Here is an 18,070-nt window from a genome sequence, read left to right as displayed (position 1 = left end):
CCACTCCCGTAGCAGTAATCCCCCCAACCACCTCAGTGGCCCCCGCATTCCCCAGCAGGCCCTCCGAGTCATACATATTCATTCACTCACCCAAACAATCCCCACGTAATAGTTAAAAACAAAACAAAAATACAGCAATAATTACAATAAAAGTGGGAACATTCACTCAAACAGGCATAACACAAACATATCCCATACTAAGACAGAAGGAAGAAGAGAGAAGAAAAAAGGAAGAATTTGTTAAAAGAATAAAAAATAAAAAATAATGCGCAGCTCTTAAATTAGGATTGGATTGCGAGTTCAAAGAGTTCAAGGGGGGCCAAATGGCCTTCATCAGGTGGTTCTGCAGCTAACAATGATGACGTAGGGACAAAGCCTGAGTCACGGGGGAGCAGGCGTCCACGAGAGTTATAATAGTAGTGGTCACAGTCCCAGTCACAGTTCCAATTAGTCTCATAGGATGGCCAGTCCCTACTGACTTCCCAATCACGTCCTCTCGAATAATCCTGGTTTGCTAGGGAAACCAGGGGTTCATCAGGCCGGGCGATGTTAATTAGAAAGTTTAGCGGGAGTTCAGTAAGAACGTACAGTGCCATCATCTGTCTGCCCGCAACACAGTCCCAGAATCTTCTTTCGGGGAGTAAAACCCCCCCAGGGAGTTCCCAGAGGCTTCCCACTAAAAATAAGTAGGGTGACAAGATGAAACCGATGTTAAAGTTGTCAGAGGGGGCTACCGCTGTTCGCAAAATAGGACTTACTTCCTCAGCGTCAAATGGCTGAGATAACACGCGAGCCACTGGAGCCACCAAAGCCAATGGGGTCATCAAGATCTGCACAGTCCAAGAATAGTCCCTCTGGTTCTTCGTCCCTGCTACGAGCAAACAAAGCAGGGGGGTGGAGCGGGCGATGGAGCCGCCGGGAAATGCCGTCGCCGCCACCAAGCTGAGGCCCCTCTCTTCGCCGCCAAACAGCTGAGGCAGTCGGAGCAGTCTGGAGGCTGCCGGAACCACCAGAATCCGCGTGGTCTGCAGTTGCACGGTCCGTACGGTCTGGGGGTGGTCCCGGGAATGGTCCCGCGGTCGCAGGATGTTCTTGCTGTAATCCGGCAGAATGGGGAGGCAAAATAGGCAGTAAAGCGGCCGGCAAGCGCCGTCATTGATGTTAGGTGGAGACTCCTCTCCTTGCTGCCGGGCGGTCAAACCAGCATAGGCGCTGCTGAAGCCGCTAAGATCTTTGCGGTTCGGGGTTGCCCCCAGAGTGGCGACCCCTGCCGCTGGCTGGTCTTTTTGGGGGCCCTGGGTCTTAAGCCTCCCGGGCCGGCTTACCATATTATTTTTAGCGTCGCTGCTCAAGGTTTTTTTCGGCATTTTTTCGTCAGATGGCTCAGGACGAAAGGAGCCTCGCAGCCATCTTGAACTCGCACATGCAATTATTGATTGGTTGATAGGTAAAGGATCTGATCCCTGGCCTTCCACAGTCATGGGCCTCCTTGAGAGATTTCAGTGTAGCCCCCCCCCCCTTCTGAGAAGGCGCTCTCATGGGGTGGTTGAGGGTCAAAAGTCCCTGAAGAGCAGCAGATCAACAGAGCTTCAGGTAATCTCCAAGGGGTTGGCAGGATCATCCAGATTTCCACTGCACCTGCATGCCATAGCGCTGCCAGTCATGTCTCACATAGATCCATGGGCCTGGCCATGTGAGGAAGGGCTCCATGCCAAAGGAAGCCAGGCCAGGGCAGCTAAGCGAGGCTCCGTTCATATGTCTCAGACTTGAACTGAATGCCTAGAAACCAGGGCACGGATTGTGCTGCCAGAATGAGTGAGGAGACAGCCAGGGCATCTAAGCAAAGGAGAAGGGCAGGGCCATCCACATATTGCTGCAACGTCCTGATTATCAGACCTGCCCCAACTTAAGTCCTTCGGAAAGAAAGATCCTCAACTCCATTTGGTTGAAGTGATTGGTTCTTTTACTAAAGACGTGGTTGCAGTGAAAGTAAGGCTGGATCTGTGTGTTCCTGTGCAAAGGGTTACAATTTTCCCCTTTCCTTGGCTCTCCCCCCTTGACCACTGTAACAACAGTCTCCAGCAGCATCCCAGTTTGATGTTTTGGGAATCACTTTAAAGTTGGGTGCTTATTAAAGTAGTTTCACATTCCGCTTCCAGGCCAGGTGTCCTTGGTGGCTGGTTTATTCCAGTTTGACACCTCTAGTTCCCGTCAACTCCCCCCCCCCCCGTTTCATTCATCTTTTTCTCTCCAGCCCAAGCTTCCCCAAATTCCTTCCCTCCCTACTTTCGGTTTATGGCAGGATGCCAACGAAAGGAAGCAGCTGAAGGTGGCAGACCTGACACTGATTCTTGGCAGATTCCTCCTTTCCAGTTTGCCCAGTAAAATAGAATTCTTTATTGGCCAAGTGTGATTGGACACCCAAGGAATTTGTCTTTGGTGCAGATGCTTTCAGTGTACATAAGGAGAATAAGAATACATTCATCAAGAATAAAGATACAAAAACTTAGTGATAATCAAGGCTACTAATAAGCTATCAAATTGTATTAGGAAACAATAAAAACAATATAAATTGAAAGATAAAAGCAACATGGTTATAGTCATAAGTGAGAAGAGATAGGTACTAGGAAGGATGAGAATAATAATAGTAATACATCCTTAGTAAATTATTGACTATTGTGGAAATCATTTGTTTAGCAGAGTGATGGCATTTGGGGAAAAACTTTCTTTGTGTCTAGTTGTTCTGGTGTGCAGTGCTCTCTAGGGTTGTTTTGAGGGCAGAAGTTGAAACAATTTATGTCCATGATGCAAGGGGTCTGTAGATATTTTCACAGCCCACTTTTTGACTCATACAGTCTACAGGTCCTCCATGGAAAGCAGGTTGGTTGCAATTGTTTTTTCTGCATCTAATTATCCGTTGAAGTCTATGTGTCTTGTTTGGTTGCAGAGCCAAACAAGACAGTTATAGAGGTGCAGATGACAGACCCAAAAATTCCTCTGTGGAACTGAATCAGCAGCTCTTTGGCCAGTTTGAGCTGCCTGAGTTGGTGCAGAAAGAACATTCTTTGTTGTGGTTTTTTGATGATGTTTTTGATGCTAGGTGTCCATTTTAGGTCTTGAGATATGATAGAAACTTGAAGGTCTCTACTGTTGATACTGTGTTGTCTAGTACTGTAAGAATTGGTAGTCTGGAAGGGTTTCTCCTAAAGTCTACCACCATTTCTATGGTTTTGAGTTCAGTTCCAGTTTGTTCCGGTTGCACCACAAGGCTAGTTGTTCAACCTCCCATCTGTATGCAGATTCATCATTGTCTCAAATGAGACCAATCACTGTTGTATCATCTCCAAAATTCAGGACTTTAACAAAGAGATCATTTGAGATGCAGTCATTGGTGTATAGAGAGAAGAGAAGTGGAGAAAGCACACAGCCCTGGGGGCTCCTGTGCTAATTGTACAGGTATCTGATGTGATTTTGCCTAGCTTCACCTTCTGCTTCCTGTCTGTTAGGAAGCTTATGATCCATTTACAAGTGTGGTCAGGAACAGTTAGCTGGTTTAGTTTAGTTAGAAGAATATCTGGAATGATGGTATTGAATGCTGAGCTGAAGTCTACAGAGAGGACCCTTGCATAGGTCTTTGGAGATTCAAGATGTTGTAGATAATTAAGCTAAACCTCTTCCACATTCTGACCAGGTAGGGAGTCCTTAAGTCTCTTCCTCTGACCCAACACCAGGGAAATAGGGAGGAAGCCAGGTACAACTTGATAAATCTCAGCAACTAATCCTGAATCACAAAGTTTAGCAATGGCAGCAATGAAGACTTAATGAGAAACAAGATTTGTTAATATAATAGTTCCAGTTCTCTAGATCAGGGGTTCTTGAGAGGTGGATCAGGTCACAGGGGTGTTTGTGTGTGTGTGCTCATGGCAACCCTTGTGAGATAAATATTCAGTTATTAAGAGTAAGTGCAATCGTTATTTATTACACAATTTTAACACCAGTTAAATCATTTGTTTTATTTGTGGCGAGAGGGTGTCATATAATTTCATTTATCATTTGGGGGGGGGTTGTAGTATTCAAAGCTATTACTTAAATTATAGAATACTGAAGAAAAGGGGAATACACACACACACACACACACACCAAGAGAAGGAAACTCTTATATAAAATGTTTTTAAAAATCAATCCAGCATCCTACCACATTAATTGCTCGGTATTTCTTTGGAAAAGATCTCCAGTCCTCTGGAGTGAGCAGCTATAATAAATTTAATAAATCGTCATCATCCTCATTATAATCTTGGATCTCAGCACCTGAGACCATTACAGAGGATGGACAGGTTGGAGAGATGCCACCTGAGGCTCCTGCTTGGATGTCATGAGGCAGGATTCAGGTTGTCTTCTTCTATTAGATTAATAGTCACAGGTTGTGCCACTGTGTCAAAAGGGTTATATGGGAAAACCTGCATTCCATTTGTGGAGACTTTTCAGCATCAGGTCAGCTCAAAGATGCTCTTGGGTAGATCACAGGGCAAGCAGCGAGAGTTCCTCTATGTCTGTTGAAACCAGAGGTGTGGGGCCAGGAGAAGGGATGGGCTATTTTCCAAGATGTAATCTATATCTCTTTGCACTTGTTCTTGCTTGTCCATGAGTAACATTCATTCAGATTATGACTGCTCAGCTTCGTCCTTGGGGAAATGGAGTGGGACAGCTTGCCATAGCCAACTGGCTGCAGCCAACTCACCATGACAACTCATCACTGGACAACTTGCCATGGGACAAATTGCTGCAGGACAATTTAACAATTCTATTTAATTATTTAAAATAAATAAAATTTATTTTAATTTTTGCCATTCACATTTCATTCTGTTCCCCCGTTTGCATCCTTTTTTAATGATTCTATTCCACAATTTCTTTGATATCAGTGTACTCTGGTCCTGAGGTGAGTTGGAAGTGGCAGGTTGGCTGTGATGAACTGTCACAGACCTTTGGGGACTAAACAGTGGAGTCCTGGGGCCTTGAGAACTTATCTATGTGGGCAGACAGAATCCTCATTTGCATCTATTTTGTCTCATTCCAGGTGATGCTTTCGGAAAGGAAAGGAACGGATGAACTTTATGCTGTAAAGATTCTGAAGAAGGACGTGGTCATCCAAGATGACGATGTGGAATGCACCATGGTGGAGAAGCGAGTGCTGGCTCTGGCCGGAAAGCCCCCCTTCCTCACACAGCTTCATTCTTGCTTCCAAACCATGGTAAGCTCCCCCACCACCCTCCATCCTGAATCCTGCAAAAGTTTCCCAATTGTGTTGTGAATCTTGTCCCTTGAGGGTATTCCTGGGGCTAGAAATTTAACCTGGATGATCACGGTTGCCTTGTGTAGAGTGTAAAGACCAAAGAAGGGCAAAAAAGGGAGTCACGTGAGTCATGTGAGTGAGAATGATATGCCCTCTGGAGGTTGGACAGTGAGGGCTGTTCAGCAGCAGGAAGATCAAGGAAGGGCCCAGAAGATGCAGCAAATGTAAGGGAAGGACAGAAGGAGGACTGATAGGAAAGAGAAAAGTAAAAGTACAGAGTAGGAAGTCCTGATGAATAGAGAAACCCCTGGCAGAAAAAGGACATGTTTCCTGGCCAAAAGGAAGGGGATTAACCCTGCATAACTTGGACATGGTGGATAGATTAAGACAACAGCAGGCAAGAGGGCCAAATCAGCACACATAACCTTGGTTCACCATGGTAGACCTGTCTCAAACAAGTAGGGCCTCCCAGTTCAGAAAAAAGAACAAGTGGGGCACAGGATGGATTTGTGTAAAGGAGCCGAAAGTGTAAGAAGGCCGCAGTTACACAACAGTTCTGTGGAAGGGAAGGTGACCCCATCCAGGACCAAAGGTGGAGAGCACCCACAGAGTATCCTAAAGCCCACAGCAACTCTGTCTTGTTGGGTTGAGCTGAAGGCTTCTTTTCCACATCCAGAATTTCCAGACACGGAGGGAATCTTAATGGTTTCATTTACTCAGCCTAGGCTAAAATGGGTATTATTGGCACGTTGGTGTTATCTGATCCCATGCCAACCGATGACGCTGCTCAGTGCCTTTACGTAGGTATTAAATCAGAGCCCAGAGAGTAATGTTTTAGGCCATGGAGAACAGAGGAGAAATAATATAAATTTAAACTCCCACTCTTAAACTTCAAAGGTGGTCTAGCAGGATACCATCATCAATGCATTGAAAGATTAAAAAAGACTAAGATGGATGCACTACCTCCGCTCCAGTCTCAGCAGAGGTCTTCTAAAAGTGTGAGCACTGCCGTCTCAGTGGTCTGAAGAGAGGTCCAATAGTCCATTTTGTCCAACATCCCCCGTAGCTGTAAGCCAACCATTTTTTTCCTCAACTTTCCCCAGGAATCCAACTAGAACTGCGAAGAAAGAGAAACACACAGGTGCAACTTAAGCCAAATCCAGGGGCATTTCCTCCTGTGGGGAGAAAGATCTCTGGCAAGCGATACACCAGAGTTCCAGAGATGGCCCTAGGCTCCTTTCAGACTCTAGAGTTAATGGAATGATCTGACCATATCAAGAGAGGAGCTGTCTTGGAATCCCTTTCCGGAGAAGTCAATTTCCTTTATTTGGGGCATTTCAGCACCAGCCCACCAACTCCAAGGAGCTTCTGCAAGGAGGCCAGATTAACAGCCTCAGTCCCACCTGATCCCAATGGTCTAATTTGACTGGCTGAGCCAGTGGGGGCAGGGGGCTTGGGGGCAGGAAACTGCTACATCCTGGAGTGACCTGCAGATATGAATTCTATTCTGCACCTCAATTAGCATCCATTACTTTCAGTCTTCTTTCTAATTCTTTGTTATCAGGGGTCTCCAACCCTGGCAACTTTAAGACTTATGGACTTCCACTCCCAGAATCCTCCAGATAGCTTTGCTGGCTGAGGAATTCTGGGAGCTGAAGTCCACAAGTCTTAAAAAGTTGCCAAGGTTGGAGACCCCTGCTCTATATCATTGTTTCTCAACCCCAGCAACTGTAAGACATGTGGACTTCCACAGATCGCTGGGGAATTCTGGGAATTGAAGTTTACACAGCTTACAGTTGCTGAAGTTGAGAAAGTCTCCTCTATATATGCCCAGCGTGAGTGCAAGGAAGTGACTCATCTGACAACCTGCCTCACAGCACTTTTTTCAAACCAACCTTTGTCATCAACCAACAGGTAAAACCACCACAATAAAGTGGAGCAAGAGAAACCAGAAAACCTTCCCTGCAGCCGGTGGATCATGTCTTTGTAAAATGATTGGCATCCGCAGAAGAGGTTGGGGTGCAGTGACTTTGGGGGAAGCAGAGAGGCTGGATAGTGGAGTGGGTGTGGGTGGAGCCTTTCCAATTTGGGTGGGGGGATGGATTAAGAATGAAGAGAGGGAAAAAAATTGGGGAACAAACTTAAAAATGAGACTATCACTTGCATACAAGGAAAACCAGTACAAAATGTTTTACAGATGGCACTTGGCACCAACAAGATTAGCTAAAATCTTAACAAATACCTCCCCAAAATATTGGAAATGTGAATCAATACACGGAACATATTACCATTTATGGTGGACCTGTGAGGAGGCTAAACATTTTTGGAAAAGGATCAAAAATTGGCTGGAGGCAATAACAGGGGTTAAAATAGAATGGAAATCTGAAGTTTTTTTTTATTAGGAATAATGTCTGCGAAATACAAAAAAGAAATCCAGTATTTAATACTACATATAATTATGGCGGCAAGGATTGCCTTTGCCCAGAAATGGAAAAACAAATTAACTCCAAGCGAAGATGAAATAATAAGAAAGGTTATGGATTGTGCTGAAATGGACAAACTAACTAAAGAAATCCAGGGAAAAGAAGAATCAGAATTCTACCAGATATGGGATGAATGGTATAGGTGGATGGAGGAAAGAAACAAGAATCAATGAAGGAATATAACAAAACTCAAAAAATAATAGTTATGAGTAAAATAAGAGGGTTAAGAATGGTGAAATCCAAATGAAATGCAATAGAAGGGGAAATAATATAAGGTGAGCGGTATCGATTGATAATTGCTATTAGAAAGAACAGGAAGCTCCTGTTCGTATTGTATTGTGTAAATGTGGTGTACGTCTAAGTTTTTTGTGTGTGTATTTTACAAGTTTGTTAATAAAAAATAAAAAATAAAATAACAATAACAACAACAACAATAATAACAATAACAAAAAGGCATTTGACTCACTGCCACATAGTTGGATCAGAAAATGCTTAGAAACAACTGGCATTAGCAAAAATATTACATCCTTTACTGAAAAGGCGATGAAACAATGGAGAACTGAGTTGGCAGTAGGGAATGAGATCTACGGAATGGTTAATATCAAGCGAGGAATTTTCCAGGGTGATTCACTTTCACCTCTTCTCTTGATCATCACAATGATCCCACTATCAGTAATCTTAAAAAAAATGAAATTAGGCTACCAAACAGCCAAAGAAGCTGAAAAAATTTCGCATTTACTATATATGGATGATTTGAAACTCTATGGAAAGTCAGAAATAGAAATCAAATCATTGACAAATACAGTCCGAGTATTCAGCACCGATATTTCAATGCAGTTTGGCATGGAAAAATGCGCCACTGTATCCATAAAAAGAGGCAAAATCACTGCATGTGAGGGAATTGAAATGCCCAATGGCCAACTAATTAAATGCAACGAAAATGAAGCCTACAAATACTTAGGCATTCTGCAGTTGGATAACATCAAGCATGGAGAAGTAAAAACTATTGTCAGGCGAGAGTACAGCAAAAGAGTTAGGAAAATTTTGAAATCTAAATTGAATGGTGGAAATACAATCAAGGCCATAAATACCTGGGCAATACCAGTTATAAGATACACAGCTTATATAGTTAACTGGACACATTTTGGACCGAAAAACCAGGAAACTAATGACAATGCACTACAGTTTACATCCACGTGGTGATACTGATAGACTATACCTGCCCTGAAAATCAGGTGGCAGAGGATTATTACAAGTGAAGCAAACAGTTGAAGAAGAAAAACATGCACTGGCTGATTATTTAAAAGAAAGTCAAGAACATCTATTAATTGAAGTAAAGAACAAAAAACTACTGAAGGCCCAACAGACGAAACAAGAATACAGAAAAGATGTGATAAAATCAAGAATGGAGAGTTGGCAGAACAAAGCACTGCATGGCCAATTTCTGGAAAAAATAAAAGATAAAGTGGACAGTGAACAAACTTGGTTATGGTTAACAACGGGTACATTAAAGAAAGAAACAGAGTCACTAATCCTGGCTGCGCAAAAACAAGCTATCCGCACAAATGCCATTAAGGCCAAAATCGAAAAATCCTCTGATGATGCGAAATGCAGACTTTGCAAAGAAGCTGATGAAACTGTTGATCACATCCTCAGCTGCTGTAAAAAAATTGCGCAGACTGATTATAAATTGCGGCACAATTCAGTAGCACAAATGATCCATTGGAATTTGTGCAAAAATTATAATATTAAAACAGCAACAAACTGGTGGGAACATCAGCCTGAAAAAGTCACCGAAAATCAGATGGTCAAGATCTTGTGGGATTTTCGCATACAAACAGACAAAATACTGGCGCATAATACACCAGACATCACACTGGTTGAGAATGCCAGTTGGACTTACCTGAACTGCATGTTTCGAGGAGAAGTGTGGGAGGAGTAACTATGGGTCTTAACCAAGCTTTCTTGCCTATTGGAGACTGAGGAAATCTTTTGGAAGCCACACCTCCTGCTCTCCTGTGGCTACCCAGATTAACTGATGGATTGTAACGGCATCTGAAAAGAAAGGATAAAAGAGAACAGCCAACACAAATCCTTCCTAACCGTTAGTTTGAACCTGGACGTGCTCAGCCCCCCCCCCCCGGTGCGGGGTGCCTCATCGGGAGGGAAGTGCCTCCTCCCACACTTCTCCTCAAAACATGCAGTTCAGGTAAGTCCAACTGCCAGATTCCGAAGAGAAGGTGTGGGAGGAGTAACCATGGGACATACCAAAGCTAGATGTCCTGGGAGGGATTAGACGGGCCTGAGCCCCCCTGAGAGTCCAGGACACCCTGTAAGACCCTTCTGCCGAAAGAGGCCTCCGCAGAGGCATAGGCGTCCAATCTGTAATGTTTAATGAAGGGAGACGGGGAGGCCCAGGCGGCCGCTCGACAGTTCTCTTCTAATGGAGCCTGGGTGGACCAGGCAGCTGAGGTGGCTGCACTTCTAGTGGAGTGCGCTGTGATCCCTTGCGGGACCTGGAGACCCCGAGCCTCATAGGCCTGTGAGATGGCCGCTCTGATCCATCTGCTGATGGTGGCCGGGGAGACCTTAGCCCCTCGGATGGATGGTTGAAAGGACACGAAGAGAGCTTCTGAGCGCCTAAAGGATGCCGTGCGCTTCAAGTAGATGCGCAGGGCTCTTCTAACATCTAACTTATGCCAGGATTTCTCCCTCTCCCTGGAGGGATGGGGACAGAAGTCCGGAAGAATGATCTCTAACCCTCTGTGGAAGGGGGAGTTGACTTTGGGCATGAAGGAAGGGTCGAGTCTGAGGATGACCCTGTTATCTAAGAAGGTACAGAGGTCCGCTCTGCTGGTGAGGGCGTTGATCTCCGAGACCCTTCTGGCCGAAGTGATGGCGACTAGGAAAACGACCTTAAGGGTCAGTAGCTAAAGGGAAACCTCCTTCAAGGGTTAGGTTAGGTTAAGTTTATTTATAGGCCGCCCTTTTCCCTGAGGGGACTCAGGGCGGCTTACAACTTATATAGGAAGGGGAAACATACAATGACATATAGGACAATGCATAATTAAAAGAGTAAAGCAACATTCATTCAACATTCGGGCGGGGATGGATTATAATCTTTAACCCCAGGCCTGACGGGATAGCCAGGTCTTGAGGGCTGTGCGGAAGGTCTGGAGGGTGGTGAGGGTACGAATCTCCACGGGGAGATCGTTCCAAAGGGTCGGAGCTGCTACTGAAAAGGCTCTCCTCCGCGTAGTTGCCAGTCGACACTGACTGGCAGATGGAACTCGGAGGAGGCCCAATCTATGCGATCTAATGGGTCGTGAGGAGGTAATTGGCAGGAGGCGGTCTCTCAAGTCCACTATCCACTACCATGAAGGGCTTTGTAGGTGGTAAGTAGCACCTTGAAGCGCACCCGGAGATCAACAGGTAGCCAGCGCAGCTCGCAGAGGATAGGTGTTATGTGGGCGAACCGCGGTGCACCCACAATCACTCGCGCGGCCGCATTCTGGACTAGCTGAAGTCACCGGATGCTCTTCAAGGGCAGCCCCATGTAGACCACATTGCAGTATTCCAGCCTAGAGGTCACAAGGGCCCGAGTGACTGTTGTGAGAGCCTCCCGGTTCAGGTAGGGTCGCAACTGGCGCACCAGGCGAACCTGAGCAAATGCCCCCCTGGTCACAGCCGACAGGTGGTAATCAAAAGTCAGCTGTGGATCCAGAAGGACTCCCAAGTTGCGAACCCTGTCTGAGGGGTATAATATTTAACCCCCCAGCCTGAGTGATGGAACACTGGCCAAATTATTGGGAGGAAAACACAACAGCCACTCAGTCTTTTCCGGGTTGAGTACAAGCTTGTTAGCCCTCATCCAGTCTCTAACGGCTTCCAGACCCCGGTTCATCACGTCCACCGCTTCATTGAGTTGGCATGGGGCGGACAGATACAACTGCGTATCGTCCGCGTATTGGTGATATCTTATCCCATGCCTCCGAATGATCTCGCCCAGCGGTTTCATGTAGATGTTAAATAGTAGGGGGGACAGGACCGACCCCTGCGGCACCCCATATGTTAGGGGCCTAGGGGTCGATCTCTGCCCCCCGACCAACACCGACTGCAACCTGTCCGAGAGGTAGGAGGAGAACCACTGCAAAACAGTGCCTCCCACTCCCACCTCCCGCAGTCGTCGCAGAAGGATACCATGGTCGATGGTATCGAAAGCCGCCGAGAGGTCAAGGAGAACTAAGATGGAGGCGTGGCCTCCATCCCTGGCTAACCAGAGATCATCGGTCAATGCGACCAAAGCGGTTTCTGTGCTGTAACCAGGTCTGAAGCCGTACTGGAATGGGTCTAGGTAGCTGGTTTCCTCCAAGGACCGCTGAAGCTGGGAGGCCACCACCTTCTCAACAACCTTCCCAACAAAGGGAAGGTTGGAGACTGGACGGTAGTTGTTAAGGACGGCTGGATCCAAAGATGGTTTCTTCAGGAGGGGTCTCACCACCGCCGCTTTAAGTGCGGCGGGGAAGTGCCCCTCCCAAAGAGAGGCGGTAATAACCGCCTGGATCCAGCCCCGTGCCACCTCTCCGCTGTTGGCAACCAGCCAGGAGGGGCACGGGTCCAGTACACAAGTGGAGGCACTCACAGCTCTCATGGCCTTGTCCACGTCCCCTGGGGCAACATCCTGAAACTCAACCCAGCGATAGTCTACCGAATTATCCACCTGTGCCTCGGCTGGATCTGCAGAAGTGGAGTCCAAATCCGACCAAAACCGAGCAACTTTGTCCGCTAAGAACTGGACATAGTCTTCAGCCCTACCCTGCAAGGGGTCCCCCGTATCCCTCCTATTTAGGAGGGACCAGGTTATCCTAAACAGGGCGGCTGGACGGGACTCAACGGACGCAACCAAGGTGGCAATATAAGATCTTTTTGCTGCCCTAAGTGCCCTGATGTATTCCTTGGTGCAGGTTGTTAGAAGTGCTCAGTTCGAATCGGACTTATCGGACCTCCATAGGTGCTCTAGGCGTCTCCTCCAGCGCTTCCTCTCCCGGAGCTCCTCGGTGAACCAAGGAGGCCTCCGGGATCCGCCACCTCGGAGTGGCCGTAGTGGCGCAATCCGGTCAAGGGACTCCGATGCTGCTGAGTGCCAGGCAGCAACCAGAGTCTCCACCGGACTGTAGGCGAGAGTATCAGGAATAACCCCAAGTTCCGTCTGGAACCTTACAGGGTCCATCAGTCGCCTGGGGCGGAACCACCTGGTCGGTTCCTCCTCCCTACAGTGGGGGTTTGGTCTCCGGAAGTCAAGCCTCAGTAGGCAATGGTCTGACCACGACAGGGGTATGATCTCGTTACCCCTCAGACCAAGATCACAAGTCCACTGCTCCGAGAGAAATACGAGGTCGAGCATGTGACCCGCAGAGTGGGTTGGGCCCCGAATTACTTAGGTCAAGCCCATGGCTGTCATGGAAACCATGAACTCCTGCGCCCCATCAGAGTGTTCACCGAGCGAAGGCAAATTGAAATCCCCCGGGACCATAAGCCTGGGGAACTCAATTGCCAGCTCGGCTACTGACTCGAGGAGCGAGGGGAGGGCTGCTGCAACGCTTTGGGAGGCAGGTACGTTAGCAGCAGACCCACTTGACCCTTGAGGTCCAACGTCACCAGCAGGGACTCACACCCGAGAAGCTCCGGAGCAGGGATCCTACGAGGTGCTAAAGACTCCCGGATAACAATAGCCACACCCCCACCCCTTCCCTGAGCTCTCGGCTGATGAAGCACCTGAAATCCTTCTGGGCACATCTCTACGAGGGGGACTCCTCCCTCTGGGCCCAGCCAGGTTTCAGTAATACATGCCAGGTCTGCCCCCTCGTCTAAAATTAAGTCCCGGACGAGGGGAGCCTTGTGAACAACAGACCTGGCATTTAGCGACAACAGCCGGAGACCAGGGTCCTGATTACTCGCGCCATCTGGCCTCGGAGTGGGGCTCAAGGGCTCGAACGGTGCCTCTGTTAGGGACTGGAGGACCGTGGGCAGGTCCCAGGGTGGGAATCGATGGACCACTGAGGGTTTCAGATTCGCTGCCCCCTTGAGAAATCGTCTAAGAACCGGATGTTGGGACAAGGGAGGAGCGTTCACCCCCCCCCAAGACTGTGGACAGGGCGGAGACCTGGCATCTAAGGGTATTGGTGGCTAGGCCCTTCTGATGACCTTCCTGGAGGAAGTCCAGAACCTGGGGAACCGAGGCTGTTGTTGGACAGAGGCCCGTACCCCGGCACCAGTCTGAAAATGCCACCCAGAGGCATTGTAGATACGGGTGGTGGACTGCCTCCTGGATGCCTCTACCACCCTGATGACCTCTTCGGAAAACTGAGCCTGCCTTAGTTGTTCCCGCTCAAGCGCCAGACGGTCAGATGGAGCCACTCCGGGTCCGGGTGCTCTAGGGACCCCTGGTGAAGCGCCACCTCCCCCGCTGGGATCCTCCAGTGAGGAGCTGTGGACAGGTCCACTAGATCCGCCAGCCAGGGACAGCACAGCCAAAAAGGAGCTACCATTATCAGCTCTGCCCTCTCCGCTACCACCCTCCTCAGAACCCCGGGAATGAGTGGAAGGGGAGGAAAAGCGTAAAGAAGACCTGGTGGCCATCTGCACCGCACGGCGTCCGTGTCCATGGCTCCCCAGGTCAGGAACCTCGAAATGAACTCTGGCAGCTGGGCGTTCTGCGGGGTCGCGAAGAGGTCCACCATCGGATGACCGAACCTCTCGCAGATCTGGTGGAAGATCGAGGGGTGGAGCTGCCACTCTCTGTTGTCGATCGTTTCTCTGCTGAGCCAGTCCACCTGGTGATTCTCTGTTCCGGAGATGTGCTCCACCCTGATGGACCACAGGTGTCTCTCTGCCCAGTTTCCCAGTCGCAGCGCCTCGTCACGAAGAGCCTTGGAGTGGGTGCCGCCCTGTCTGTTCACGTGTGCTTTGGCCGCTACGTTGTCTGTCAGGACTAGGACGTGTTGACCTCTTACTATGTTCTTGAAGTGTCGAAGGGCCAGGTGGATGGCTCTGAGCTCCAACCAGTAGATGTTGTGTCTTAGATCTGCTGGAGTCCAGCGGCCCTGGGCGATCTGGTTCTCCAGGTGGGCCCCCCAGCCGAAGAGGCTTGCGTCGGTGGTGAGCGTCATCCTTGCCGGTTCCCTGAAGAGGCAGCCTCTGTTCAGAGCTGGAGACAGCCACCAGTGGAAGGATAGTAGCGCCTGGGGGGATACCCGGATCTTGAAGGTTGCGTCGCTCGTCCCAGCCTTCTGGTGGGGCAGTAGGAGCCACTGGAGCTCCCTGGCGTGAAGTCGGCCCACGGCACGATCCCTATGCACGAGATGACCTTCCCCAGGAGCCTGGAAAGAAGAACTACAAGGACAGCGTGACTTGCGAACCTCGTGGATCATCTTAACGATGCTGTCCTTGCAATCCTGGGAGAGAAAGACCTTCCCCGCCACTGAGTCGATGATGGACCCTAGGTGAAGGAGCCTAGTGGAGGGCACGAGGTGACTCTTCTCAAGGTTAATGGAGAACCCCAGGGATCTGAGGGTGTCGATGGTAGTACCCAGGTCCCTTGCAGCCGAGTCAGGAGACCTGGCTAAGATGAGGATGTCATCTAGGTAGCAGAATAAATGGACAGGGAGGGAACGTAGGTGACCAGCTGCTGCTGCGAGCACCTTGGTGAAGGTCCTGGGAGCTGAGGTCAACCCGAAGGGCAAGGCCCTGTATTGGAAATGGTTCCCCACATGGGAGAACCTCAGGAATTTACGGTGCTCCGGGGCGATCCTGATATGGAAGTATGCCTCTGTGAGGTCGATGGATGCTAGAAAGTCGCCTGGCCGGATGCCTTCCAGTATAGATTTCAGTGAGGCCATCTTAAATTTTCGGTATACCACCCTGGAGTTGAGTAACTTTAGGTCCAGGATGGCTCTCCAACCCCCCAAGCTTTTAGGGACTAGAAAGAGGTTTGAATAGAACCCTGAGCCCTTCTCCCCCTCTGGGACCCTCTTGATGGCCCTGATCTCTAGGAGGTGTTTAATGGCCTTGGCCTTAAGGGCCCTCTTGGTCGGGTCTGAGGAGGAGGTGAAGGTGTGGAACCTACTGGGGGAAAGGGAGCGGAACTCCAGGTGTAGCCCGAGCCTTACCGTCTGGAGTACCCACTCATCTGATGTGATACGATCCCAGGCATCCGCAAACATGGAGAGGCGACCGCTGATGGGGTGATCCGGGGCCGGATCACTTAAATCTGCGGAAGGGGCAACCACCTCCTCCTCGAAAGGGCTGCTTTCCCTGCTGCTGAACCTGTTTTGGAATTGTCTATCCCCCTGCCTGTGAAATCTGGGATTTTGGTACCTCTGGCCTTGACTGTCTCCATCAGGTGGTCTGTAGGAGGTCCTTCTAGGGTATGGTGTGTGGCGGAAGTCCGACCATTTGTTTGTTGACGGGAGGATCTTCCGTTTGTTTTTATCTTCTACAAGGAGGGGGTCCAGCGCCGTCCCAAATCACTTTTCCCCAGTGTAGTCTGCACCGGTTAGGTGCCACTTCATCCAGGATTCCGCCTGCCAGTGACGTAGCCAGAGAAGTCGCCTAGAAGCAACTTAGGAAGACATAGCTCATGAAGCATACTTTACCGCGTCCAAGGTGGCGTCTGCTGAGAATTGCGTTGCCGCCAGCATCTTGGAAATGTCCTGTAAAAGTCGGACCTCTGATGCTGGAGTCCTATCCCTCAGTTGCTCCAACCACAGGACCGTGGACCTGTTAAAGAAGGAAGCAGAGGCGGCCGCCCTGATAGCCCAGGTGATGGCCTGGAACGTTTTGCGCAGGACTATGTCTGCCTTCTTATCCTCAGGTTTGAGGCAATTGGCAGTGTCGCCTGCTACGACCGCTGAAGAGGATGCCAGGGTGGCCACTGGGTTGTCCACTTCAGGTACCTGTAGAGAGACTGATTAAGATTATAAAATTTTCTTTCATTTCCCCCTGGGGTGGGGAAAGACCCTGGCTTTACCCATTGTGATTTAAGCACCTCCATGAACATTTCTGATGTGGGAATTTCCTCCTTAGCCACAGGGGGCCTATGGAAGGGTCCCTTTTTCTTCTTACTTTTGCCCTTGCCAGAAGACTCAGCTGCGGGCTTAGGATCCGGGGGAGGATCCAGGTTCGCTGTGGCCGCTGCCTTGTGTAGTAAGGAACTGAATAGGGAGGGGGGAAAGAGGCCCGCCATGGTGGAATCCTCCTCTACTTGGGGGTCCTCATCCTCTGAGAATCCCACTTCCTTTAATTCTCCCTCCTCTAGATCGGATGTCTCACTAGCCGTGGATGGGGAGGGAGACTTGGCTTCCCTTGCAGCCGAGGTGCTGGGACGATCACTCTGCCCCCTGGGAAGCTCCTGAGGGGTCCTGCTCATGGAAGTCTGGGGCTGCTGAGTTAGACTGGAAGCCATAACCTGGTCCAGTGCCCTGGCTAGCATGTCCTGGAAGCTGCTGGTGAGGTCAGGCAGCGCAGGCTGGAGTTCTGGTGGCTGGGAATATTCCCTGGGCTCAGGGGATAAGGGTGCTAGGCGAGGCCTGGTCGGGCTGGCTGCTCTGTGACCAAAGGGATCCGCTCTCGAGTCCACTGGGGGAGCGGGAGAAAGAGGGGGCGAGATGGAGTTGTGCCTTCTGTGGGAGCCCCCTGGCGAGGCTGGAGATGGTGCTCTGGCCTCAGCTCGGGCTGAAGGCCTGCGGGGAAAACGAGATCTGGAGGGGGAAGGGCTGATGGTTGCCCTGTACTCCCTGGTCGAGGCCCTGGTTGTTCTGGCCTCCTTCCTGGGGGCTGCCTTCTTGGGGGCCCTGGCCTTATCCCTCCTCACTGGGGATCTGCCTCTAGTGGTCGGTGAAACCGCCCTGCAGGGCCCTTCGTCCGGATCTACACTTTCTGGGGCCCTGGGCCTGGTATCCCTGCTCCTGGTCGCCTCCGCCACCAAGTTCCTCCCTCTGCAGCCGGCTGTAGGGCGGATTTGCCTCCTCGGGGCCCGGATCTGCTTCTGTGCTTTCCTGCCGCTGGATTGCGGCCTCAGCTGCCGGCAGGCACAGACCTGGAATACCCCCCCGGATCACCGGCGGGGTAGAGCCCAAGGCTCCCTGGTGCCTTGTGAGCACTTTCGGCGCCCGTAGGGGAACGCTGATCACGCGCTCACCCACATGCTCCTAAGATGGCGACTGATTAAGATGGCAATCGCTGGAGTCCTCCGGTTTTTCTCTTGCCGCTGGAAGCCTCCGCAGCGATCCTCGCTGTT

At 49.7% G+C, this 18,070-nt stretch overlaps 1 protein-coding gene across 1 annotated transcript in view; it reads left to right on the top strand.

Moving 5' to 3' along the window:
* Positions 1 to 18,070, top strand: part of PRKCB (protein kinase C beta) — a 242,315-nt gene that overhangs the window by 176,460 nt on the left and 47,785 nt on the right. Inside the window, 1 exon segment of the mRNA XM_032231081.1 lies at positions 5,075 to 5,248. Within this exon segment, the coding sequence (XP_032086972.1) occupies positions 5,075 to 5,248 (174 nt within the window).

The sequence above is a fragment of the Thamnophis elegans genome, chromosome 14 (genome assembly GCF_009769535.1).
Source record: "Thamnophis elegans isolate rThaEle1 chromosome 14, rThaEle1.pri, whole genome shotgun sequence".
Lineage (NCBI taxonomy): Eukaryota > Metazoa > Chordata > Lepidosauria > Squamata > Colubridae > Thamnophis > Thamnophis elegans.
The sequence above is the reverse complement of the archived record's forward strand: the minus strand, read 5'-3'. Positions and strand labels throughout refer to the sequence as shown.